At 39.7% G+C, this 11,574-nt stretch overlaps 1 protein-coding gene across 2 annotated transcripts; it reads left to right on the top strand.

The window, feature by feature from the left end:
* The first annotated feature begins 3,517 nt into the window (after window positions 1–3,517).
* LOC115801103 (nectin-3-like) lies at window positions 3,518–11,178 on the top strand. 2 transcript variants are annotated; one of them, XM_030758815.1, is made up of 8 exons: window positions 3,518–3,848; window positions 5,803–6,144; window positions 6,262–6,564; window positions 7,128–7,221; window positions 9,178–9,332; window positions 9,703–9,802; window positions 10,567–10,663; window positions 11,019–11,178. In XM_030758815.1, exons 1-8 carry the CDS (start codon window positions 3,749–3,751, stop codon window positions 11,028–11,030), a joined length of 1,203 nt encoding a protein of 400 aa, XP_030614675.1. In that variant the 5' UTR covers window positions 3,518–3,748; the 3' UTR covers window positions 11,031–11,178. The 2 variants fall into 2 exon arrangements, with proteins under 2 accessions (XP_030614675.1, XP_030614676.1); XM_030758816.1 differs by lacking the exons at window positions 10,567–10,663; window positions 11,019–11,178 and having other exon boundaries at window positions 9,452–9,770.
* Window positions 11,179–11,574: the final 396 nt, after the last annotated feature.

The raw sequence follows: 11,574 nt of genomic DNA, 5'->3' as shown, positions 1-11,574 counted from the left end.
TTTGTTCCTGTTTGATGAAAATGTCACAACTGAAGTTTGTTTCATAATTGTTTTCAGAGTTTGTTACATTGCTAAGTTTTTTTTTTTTTTAAGTAAATAAAGATGCATAAATATTATAAGAGCCTCTTCCTCAGTGCACCTATATCTAGTGTGTATACCACACTTATGATCCATGATATTGAATTCTAGTTGGACATTATGAATAAATTAGATTAACAGAACAAAGCTTTATGACTCTGAGTCATGTAATCATGTGACTGGCTTCTGTCACAAGGCCTCAGTTATGAAATGAGGGCTATTTCTGTATATGTCTTTTGAAGAGGTCATTTTCAAGTCTTGTGATACAGAGAGCTATTGTCATTCAAGTTTAACCCATGTAGCAGAAACACACTGGCATTTCATGCTGGTTGTAACTTTGAGTTGTTCAAAAATATAATTTTCTCTTAATTTGTATCTATTATCCCTCATTTTAAACAGCTTATGGATATTAAGCAGCAATTAAATATTATATGCTCTATAACATAATTCCAATTCTACACAATCTACTAAATCTTTGAATTCCAGTGTAGTGTTATTAGGGTTTGTTGGGTTAGGGTTAGTTGGTTTGTTTTTTGGTAGTAAAAGGATTGAGTTGATGTTTGTCTTGTGCTTCCTCACACCTCCATACACTGTGGGACACAGAGGCAGCTGAGCCAACCACCCAGCTGTCGGTTGTTGTAGTGTTACCTGTTATGATGTATTGATGGTATCACTGACAAAGAGACAGGAAGCGGAGCTGGAGGTGGCAGAGCTGAAGATGCTAAAATCTTTATTGGGACTGCTCAGAATGGACAGGATTAGAAATGAATACATCAGAGGGACAGCTCAGGCTGAGCGGTTTGGAGACAAAGTTAGAGAGACAAGGCTGAGATGATAGACATGTGCAGAGGAGGGTAGTGGATATACTGGGCAAAGGATGTTGAATATGGAGCTGCCAGGCAGGAGGAAAAGAGACAGAACTCAGAGGAGGTTCATGGAAGGAGGATGCTAGGGATAGGGTGAGATGGAGGCAGAATATCCACTGTGACAATCCCTAATAGAAGTGGCTGGAACTGAAAGAAGAGAAAGACCTTTCTCTATAAGTAATACAGTCCATTTGTGGGCTGATTGGTTCATTGTTAGTTTATTTTGTGCAGAACAAGATAACACACATTTTAAATGCCTGCCTGTTGGAGAGGTTTCTCTAGGAGGCTGGTTTGATAGCTCCTCTCAGGACAGGGACTCCAGTCAGAGAGTAGGGCACAGAGAGCTTAGTTCCAGATAAACTTTAATGTTTGTCCAAGGGATGGCTCACATACAAGTTGCATGGCATGGCACACAGGAGTGGGGTCCAAAGAGTATGCAGGCATGGTAGTGTGGGTGTAGGGTGTGGTTCTAAATGGAACAGGAAAAGAAAAATATACATATAAATTTCCAATGTGGGAAAGCAAAATCATCCTGTCTAATAATTAACTAAATAATTTGGTTACATAAAACTAACAGTGCTAGTTTGAACATGGCAAAAATAAGGACATCTATATGACCCAGGCAATGACAATGGACATTAACGCCATTTTGGCCAGACTAAACAAACCTGTCGAACGAGACACAGTGTACTTAAAAAGTGCCGCCTTTTGCAGACATTAGGCAACAAATACTGTAATACTCCTATATGGCTGTGAAGAGCAAATTCTGGGCTTTCCGGAACCGTTTGAATTTCTTCGATAGGACAAACAGTTAATATCAAGCAGGCTCCACAACAATCTGCACAGATGTATACGAATAGTTCATCCATCAGTGCAATTAAAAGAACAAAACAGGGCAGGTCATATCAAGTAGGAGAAACAGGATAGACTCCTCAAAGGCCCTTGATTTTCCTTGAGTTTTGTTTTATAATTTGTATTTGGAGCACTCTATTATATGTAGAGTATATAAAGAAACATTTGATATAATGTATGTATGTATGTTTTTACATTAGTAATTAATTTTACACTTTTTATAATTAAAATCTAAGGAACCACTTGGGAGCCGAAAGAGCCGGCTCTTCTTTGGGAGCCGAGCCTAAAGAGCCGGTTCTCTGAAAAGAGCCGGAATTCCCATCACTAACGGAGTAATGTGCCTAATGGCAGCAGCATTCATCACGTGAGGCACTGTCGTAAAGACCTGCGACCCCCTCACTTACGGCCAAAGGAGAAGAGCAACTTGGAACCTAAACAATACGGGCATCACCGCCACAACCTTAACAATAGAACTGAAATATAAAGAGACTTTCTGACATCGCCTGTGAGGAACGTCATTGCTGGGGAAGGGTGTTTTGTGTTAGAAAATGACAGAACATTTAGAAGGAAATGCAACAAAACAGGCCCTAACAAAGGCATGCTTAGTGCTTTAAAAGCCCAGTTAGTGCAGCAAAGAGTATTAGTTGACACAGATCCTAGTATTTTGAAAAGTGAGAGATGTTACTATTGATGCTGATTTTCTGGAGCAGGAAAGTGTAAGCTCTACTGTACTCTCTCATTTTGGTGAAATGGATTTTAAACAGGAAAAAGAACTCCGCCTGTGACCTATATAAACAAAAAACAGATTGAGTAAAAATGAGCATTTTCCTATAAGGAGCGAGCTTGGCTAATATTAGTTAATATTTTCTCTTTGATCAGCCAGTTTTATTTGTTCATATCTATTGAATAAAGGTTTATTAGAAGAATTTGTTTATTCATTTATTTTTAGAATTCTGGAGGAAAACCTCGTGTCTCTCACGTCTTCTTTACTACCCATCTAAGTCATAAAGAGTTTTAGTATGAATGTCATTGGTGTTGTGTGAACTTGGAATAATACTATCTAAAAATTTAAATGCTATGGTCTCTTCATGGCAACATATTAAACAAATCTGTAGTCCAGATCATTTTCTTTTCTTTTCAGGTTTTTACATTCAATCATAGGTTTATTATTATTTATTTATGTTAATGTTCGTTCTTTTCTAGCTGCTTTAAAAAGACACAAAGAAACCTGTATTCCCCCAACAGGTAAAGAGAGCTGCTCCTGCCCTCTCCCAGCAGGTCAGCAGCCACCTGTATCAACATTCCTCGCTGCTTTGAACCACACCTGGACTAGTGATGGTCAAACGGGGGCTTTGGCAAAGTGACCTTTATAATCTTTAGTAATCAGGGTAAAAACTGTCATCGACATTAAAAATGTCTTTTAAGAGACATCTGGCTAAGAGGACAGCAGAACTTACAATAAATATAACATCACAGTTCTATAAACATAAAATTGCAAAATAGTCCATTTCTTCATTTTATACATAAACCCTTCATAAATCCTGCTGACTACAGTCTGTTTACCAATATAAGCAAAGACATTACACATAAAAACAGACTGATTTCAATTAATTATTTTTTTCCTTTAAGTAAAATATGTTACGTGTCACATGACGGTATAACGCCAAAAACGGCGGGGAGGTGAGGAGCAAAGTGTACCTGCTCTGTGCTGTGACAGAAGCAGTACTTAGTCGTCTCGCATCGTTGACGAAACCGCAGCGCTGCATATAGGAGATCTCATTACACTGACATTGATTAATATCAATACCAACGTTGGTATCGATATTGATATTTGGATCGATCCGTCAACCACTACTTTGAATCACATCTCGGAGCAGTTTTTGGAAACATCTGTGCATCGGAAGCTCCACACGCTGTCGAAGCGTATCGAGCGTCGTTTTGTTTGTTTTTTCATGGGTAATTACCGAGATCATTTAACGCCACATCATTTCTCAGTGATACCCTGTGGTTTGGTGCTAATATCTGCGCTCCTGTTCACCAGAGAAGCTGACGGTATGTAGAAAGTTGTTCATGCTTGAATAGGTTTTTACTTTACCAATTTCACATTTTTAATCCCTAATTGTAGCATATACTCTTATTTTATATATATATATATATATATATATATATATATATATATATATATATATATATATATATATAGTATATATACTATATATATATATACTATATATACTATATATATATATAGTGATCCTGTGTGTGAGGATACTCCACTTTTCCTCAACCTGTATGCTGTGGGTCTCTGTTGATGTGCTGTGCCTTCTTTTTGCATTGTTGTGTGTAAATTGTGTCCATTGATGGAAGTTCAGTCGCTTCTGGACCTTTTTCACAGAGGCTGCAGGGTTTGCCAACTGTTGCCAGACCAGATCGCGGCTCCCAACCGTAGTAAGGAGACCTCTGGCGTATTCTGCACTCGGCTTGTATGGGTAACAAGCCTGCTTCTTCACAGCGGGTCAGCTTCCGCCAGGCGTAGAAAGACAGCAACTCCCAAGATTTCAGCAACAAAACTTTATTTCTTTTCATCCGCCACCGAACACCCTTTTTCTTTCCCTCTCCTGCGCTTGCCCGCAACACACAACACAGGGCGGCGCGGAGGACAACTAACACCTGGGCGGTCCCTCTAAGCCTACCACATGGCACCTCTCACTTGGAATACATCCCCCGCAAGGCTGCAATCCCAAAGGGGAAGGCTCTGCCTGTAACACAACCAACAGTGTTGGTAGTGTGATGGTCTGGGACTGCTTTGCTGCTTCGGGATATAGATGACTTTCCATAACTGATGGAACCATGAATTCTGCTCTTTATCAAAATGTTGCCTGAAGGTCATCCTCACGTGGTTTATACAGTGATGAAACACACCAGCAAGTCCACTTCTTAATGCTAAAGTCCTGACTTAATCTGATTGAGATCCTTTGGGGTGACCTAAGACAGGCTGTTTGTGTTTGAAAATCCTCCAAAGTGGCTGAATTAAAACGGTTCTGTAAAGAAGTGTGGGCCAAATTCATCCCCAGTTAGGGGAAAGACTCAATGACAGTTAGCACAAGCGCTTGACTGCAGTTCTTGCTGTTGAAGGTGACACTTCCAGTTTTAGGTTTAGGGAGAAAGTATTTTTTGGCACAGGACCAGATAGGTTTAGTACATGAAATCATCATGAGTGCAAAAAACAAGTGGTGTTGGGCACAACAAACTCCGCCCTGACAGATGTTTTATCTGATTTTAACGTTGTTTGTCTCACAGACATATCTCGATGATTCAGTGTTTGTAGTGTGATAACACGCTTTTCACACCTAGGCCTCAAATTGTCCGCCTGGACTTTTTTTTACTTATTGTACTATAAAAAGGCCTTAAAATGTCCTGTGAGTATGTGCTCTCTTGTGCGCGTCGCACTGCAGAAACGCGTCTAAAATTGAAGATTACACTAAAGTCACTGCACAATAAAAGCTAAGTCGGGTCGGGAGAAAAAGGTGTCAGAATACAGCCAGCTGGTCTTCAGGTCTCCAATCCATCTCTGACCCTCCGTGCTGCTGTAATAACTCACGAGAACCGTTTTCAAAGTATGTTTTTGATATATTTTTGCTTCTCCTCTCCGTTTTTCGGCTCTTCGCTGGGTTTTTCTGTGACCGATCTGTGGGGGGTGCACGCTAGTGAATGCCTGAACAGACTGGCTGTTAGGCGGGCTTCCTGTGAACGCGGAACTGAGTTTACCATAATGACTCTAAGTTTGGCGCAAAGGGGAGTTTCTCAGGTTTCCAGAACCGTTCGAATTTTTGAGATACCTCATGTATTCGCAAAGTTACGGTAATTAGAAAAAGACGCGTCCTGACGTCACATTTGACACGTTCGTCGTCAAAGGGTTTTAAGTGTGTATTCCTCTTGGTTGTTCTTCTGTTTCTACTTTTTCAGCTGTGCTCTGACATTTAACGGTATCTCATGCTCTTTTCAGCTCTCCGGGTGATTGGTGGAAATGCGACAGTGGTTCAAGGAGGTACCGCTATCTTACCGTGCCACGTCATTGATACCAATGATGACCTGACACAGATTACCTGGCAGAGGAGGACTAGAGAAAAACCTGACAATGACAATTTTCTTACTATCATACCCAAAGATGGACCATTGTTTGTCAATGGAGGTGATGATCGATTTAAATATATTGGAAATTTTAATGACAAAAACGGAACCCTCCAGTTATCCAATGTTGCCCTGAAGGATGAAGGCATCTACATGTGCATCTTCACCTTGTTTCCCAGTGGAAATCAGAAGACTGAGATTCCTCTAAACTTGCTCGGTAAAAAAAACCCCACCTTTTAAAAAAACATTTTTTGGGTGTATGTAAGACATTGATATAATTACTTTCAACATACTGCTTGCATGTTGACTTGTTTCTGTGTTGTAACTCTCCCAGTGCCTCCTTCCACAAGCGTCGAGGACAATCTTCCCACTTTGGGTACAGAAGAGGTTTTATTTGCTACCTGCACGGCTGCTGGTTCGAGGCCTCCTGCAGAGGTGAGGTGGCTCACTGGTACTTTGGCAGAAAAAGTGAGAACGACAACAAACTCCACCCAGTATGACAACGGTACGACCACCACAGTCAGCTCTCTGTTTGGCGTACCTACGAGAGAGATTAACCGTCACCTGGTCCAGTGTGTCATCAGCGGTGACTCCCTGTCTACAGAAGTAACCCTGCCCTTCACCATACAGGTCTACTGTAGGTATCAGCTGCTCATGTAGTTTATTTGTCGTCTTCTTTTGTGTCACTGTTGACTTAACAATTTTAATTATCTAATTAAATATTTAAGCAGTACACAGACAAAGCCAGGATTAAACTCCACAGAAGGTGAAGCTACTGAACTGACAACAGCAAAAACCTCTTAAGGCAGTCGGATTACTGGTGGGGAAGTGATCATGTGCATCAATTTATGGCCTACTACTTCCGGCATGACAAGACACAAGACACCATGCCACAATGTAAAAGGTGTCTCAGACTTGTTTATAGTAGGAAATGACAGAGGAGGAGGTTTGTGGGTCAAACTATGTGCAAAAGCAAAGTTATTTTGGAAGATAAAGAAGACTCATTCACAATTCTTTAGTGATATGGTACATCTGTGGTGTGTTTCTTCTGAAATTCCCACAAAACTTACAATCTCCTTAGACTAAAAAATAATATAAGTGACAACCTTTTTGCCATTAAACTCAATGAAAAGTAACGATTTATGGCTTTGTCTTCCTCAGTTCAAGCTTAACACAGCTCTCTCTCTCTGTTTTTTGCAGTCTCTCCCACAGAAGTGAACATTAGAGCGATTTCACAGGATTCATTTGAATGTGTGACAGAAGCCAACCCAAATGCAGAATTTATCTGGAGCAGGTAAAGTACTTTTGAATGTTGGTGTCAGCTGAAATATTTAATTAAGTTCTCAAGGCTTCTTTTTGTTTGTCTTAAGTAACCTGCTCTGAAAGAGGTGTGCCGTTGGCCATTTGAATGAGACTCCTGCTATTTGAATTTTATGTCTGATTAAAAAGCCTGAGAGACAAAGGTGCCGTTTACACGAGACCGTTTTCATTTTGAAACGGCGTCGTTTTGATGCGTTTCGGCCTTGCGTTTACACGACAACAGAGTGAAAACGATGTGTTTCGGAAACGGGGTCCAGAGTGGAGCATTTCAGAAACGCACCGGCTTGCGTTCTCGTGTAAACACTTCAAACCGGGGTGATTTGAAAACGCTCGACTCGCACATGCGCATTATGGTTGCGACGGCCACAGTTTTTTGTGCACGCGCAAATTGATAAACAGTACTCGCGGATTCACGAGTGCTTCTTTTGCTTTTCCTGTGTTTTTACCGTTTTGTAATTCAGCGTTGTGTGCAGCAGCGATCCAACCTCATTGTCAGTCCACACAAAACCTCTCACATTGGCTGTTTTGTAAGTAATGAACAATTTGCCGCACTACCTACTATGTCACTCCACGCATGCGCGTCTTGCATAAACAAACTTTGCAAAGAGAAAACCAACGCCAACTTGTGGCCTGGCATGGGAACTACATCGTTTTCATCGTTTCCAGCGTTTCACGTGTCCTCGTGTAAACACGGATCGTTTCTGAAACGCCATCGTGTAAATGAAAGTCTGACACGCATCAAAACGACACCGTTTCCAGTGAAAACGGCTTCGTGTAAACGGCACCAAAGAGAGGTAGTGTATTTACAGCTAGATGAACACGTAGCACACACTAGTCGAATATTTTAGTGGCGTTCGGAGTGAATTTAAGAAAATAAAGTGCAGACTACAATATTAGATGAAAGTTTAGTGTGAACACTCAAAAAGTGTTCACCCTCCACCCCCACCCCCGTTCTCATAGATGCATAATTGTGTGTGCTAAGAAAATAATCTGCAGCACATGGATGTAGCATGTATACGCTTTTGTGTATGACAAAAAATTTAATAACTTACCATTTTGCATTTTATGTGCTTCTTTGATCATTTTGATAGTTCCTTCAGGTGGTCATATCATTGTCATAATGTTAATTTATTTAACATAAAATAAAAGGCTTACTAAAAAATGTGTACACTAATTTTGACTTCAGAACTTCCATTATTTAAAAGCATAAAAGATGCATATAAATTTTATTTAATACTTTCATTTCCATGCAGCAAACAAACATGAAGTAGCCAAATGTAGAGCATAAAAGCTCTCTGAATTTCCAGCAGAAGCTTAAAACAGATTAACTGTAAAATACTGCTGTGTAATTGTGATAACAGGGCAACGGGTAAGCTACTGACACTAATGTGAAGGGCACAAAGGTACACATGGCAGGTGGCTCCAGAGCAGTGCAAAATGTCAGATAAGTGGGAGTCACTTAGTCTGGATCTCAAGCAGTTCTTGTTTAAGTTCAGATCAGAGAAAATCTGCACACACAAACATTTGGAGCCAATCAAGGTCAACATTTTCTTTGCAAATGTTCGGATCTGAAAACTTGATCTTTTCCAGCTACCGGTGTTGTGTAAATGATGTAACATAAAAGGTAGATGCTGTGGTGACTGAAAGTTTTTTTTGCTATTTGCTATCAGAACTTCCTGCTATTTAGCCACAGCCTACTCAATCTTTATATCAATGCTCCACAGAAGATGTTAAAAAAAATATATAAATGTGGATGAAATCGCTCAAAATTTTGCTTAACTTGCAGACTGTACAAAACTTTATTAAAACTATAGGATTTTTTTTTAATAAAAACAATCAAAGTGAGATTAAATTTAAAGAATACATTTGTGTGAGTAAGGAAAATGACTAACACAAAGACCTAATTAAATTATTGTTCATATTTTTCCAGAGCTGGCCAGTCTTTGCCAGAGTCTGCTGTCAAAGTAGAGGGAGCAAAGCTACAACTGCTGAGTCCGACCTCTGATCTAAATGGCCTCTATCAGTGTGAAGCATCTAACACATATGGAAGAAAACACAGTCAGCTCTATGTGCATGTGGCATCAGGTGAGGACAGTTTGGAGTTAGCTGTGCAGCTTTCCAACTCTTTTTTTAAATTTTGTTTCTGATTTTTGGATTTGAGCTTATTGTGGATATTCTCATTGTGACATTATCCTTTATCATAGAGCCAAGTAAACAAATGGATGACTGATGCGCCACCCAGTGCAATACATGATACATGATATCATCATGTGATAGGTTCTGTTCACAGTCATATCAAGTTTGTCTCATTTACTTTTATGCCTCAGAACCTGAAACAATAAAGTTTTATGAATATGTTGCATACATGATTTGAAATATAAAACTAAAGTTCTGTGAATAAAGAACAATATATCATCTCATTCTCATGGTATTCTCCATTCTTGTCTCCCTGTAGAAGCATGCTCTGCTGCATGGGCCTTATTTGGTGTTTTGCTGTCCCTGAATGGTGTTGGGGCTGCAGCATGGTGCTTTTATAAATATGGAAATTTTCAAAGGTACTTCAAAACATTATCCTGCGTGTACCTAATATGTAACATAATATATAGCAATTTTCATTTTAAAGACTGTGTTTAAGGTTTAAACTGAAGTGCAGACTCTATAATTCAAAGGTGTTGAATAAAAATGTCTTTTTATACACAGTCCATATTTTAAGGGATTCAGAATTCATTGGATGATTTCTTCAAAAGCTGTGTAGATTGCTTATTCACGATTTCTTCATTAATTAAACAGGTAAAAAGTATGGCGTGGCATTTGCAATTTGGAAGCCATTTCTTTGAACCTACAACATGTGGTTGAGTTTTTGAAGGTAGTGGAGGATTCTGCAGTGACTGAGTGAGTCACCTGATCTCACCCTGACTGTGCTGCATGTTAGCTGCTGAAGACAAAAGTAAAGGCAGAAAGAGCCACGAACAAGAAATAAAAGACGTCTGCAGTGAAGAATCACAAAGGAGGAAACTCTTTGGTGATGCCCAACAGTTCAAGGCTTCACTCATGGATTCCATAAAGTATTTGAATTGGACAGTCTGTTTATGATTATGTTCATTTGTCCAGTTATATGTCAGCTGCAGGTAATGCAGTATTTTTGTTAAAAGCCTTGAATTAAAAATAAGTCTGCACTTGAATTATACCTTTATTGTTTTATTTCAAATCTATTGCGATGGTGTAACGGAGGGAAAACTGTGAAAACTGTTGCTGTGCAAACATTTCGAGGCCTAACTGTAAACTGTGCATACTGTGTCATTCTTTCGTGTGGCATTAGGTTTTTCCCCACACATGGTGACAGAGAACCTCAATCAACCAGGAGAGCTGAAGGTGATGGTGGACAAGAGCAAGAAGAACTGCAGGGAGAGCCAGAGGTCAGTAACTGTTAATGTGCTGAAATGAGTCATAGCTCTTTTTTTGTTTCATCTAAAGTTAAATATGTCCCTCAAAATATTTTGGTAATAATGACTTAATTTAAATTAAAACTCTGCTATGAAGTTATTGTAAGTATATTTATCATTTAGTTATATACAAGTTCTTTTATTAAATCTGCCCTTCTTGAAAGAAGTGATACTGATAGCAGTAAAATATTTCTTTCTTTCAATGTATGTTGAATATTATGGAAGTTTAAATGTTCTTTCTAAAATCTGCAGATACACTAAAAGTCTTTGAATGTTCTTTGGAATTTAAATACAATTTTAAACAAATGCTCTGAATTGTCTGCATCAGGAACCTGTGTGACAGCTGTGGAAGAAGATGGACAACATCTGGACTGAAGGCTCCAACAACATCATTCAAGAGTCAGCTGGTTAAACAGATGAACTATAGGTGGAGGTACTTGGTGTTCCTTTATATCCATCCATCCACTTCCGCACATCCTGTTCAGGGTCGCGGGGGGGCTGGAGCCTATCCCAGCTGTCATAGGGCGAGAGGCAGGGTACACCCTGAACAGGTCGCCAGCCTGTTGCAGGGCCAACACAGAGTGACAGACAACCTTTCACACTCATGCAATTTAGAGTAGCCAATTAACCTAACCCCAGTAGGTTAATTGGCTACTTAAATAACCGGAGTACCTGGAGCAAACCCAAGCAAGCACGGGGAGAACATGCAAACTCCACACAGAGAGAGGGAGAGGCCTGGGCCAAGGTGGAATCGAACCCAGACCTTTCAGATGTTATTCTAACTGTGAGGTTGCTGCCGTCCCTTTATATCTGTGTCTCAATTTTATTTATCATACATCAATTGAAATTACCATGCCTTATGTTAAAATTACAGTAATATGTAC

The sequence above is a fragment of the Archocentrus centrarchus genome, chromosome 21 (genome assembly GCF_007364275.1).
Source record: "Archocentrus centrarchus isolate MPI-CPG fArcCen1 chromosome 21, fArcCen1, whole genome shotgun sequence".
Lineage (NCBI taxonomy): Eukaryota > Metazoa > Chordata > Actinopteri > Cichliformes > Cichlidae > Archocentrus > Archocentrus centrarchus.
This window is presented reverse-complemented; position numbering and strand designations above follow the sequence as displayed.

Bases quoted from the DNA above. Each gene is read 5' to 3' on its own strand.
- LOC115801103 (XM_030758815.1), top strand. From the start codon at position 3,749: ATGGGTAATTACCGAGATCATTTAACGCCACATCATTTCTCAGTGATA. The intron at 3,849-5,802 runs GTATGTAGAAAG...TGCTCTTTTCAG, and splicing joins GTTCACCAGAGAAGCTGACG to CTCTCCGGGTGATTGGTGGA. The intron at 6,565-7,127 runs GTAGGTATCAGC...TGTTTTTTGCAG, and splicing joins CTTCACCATACAGGTCTACT to TCTCTCCCACAGAAGTGAAC.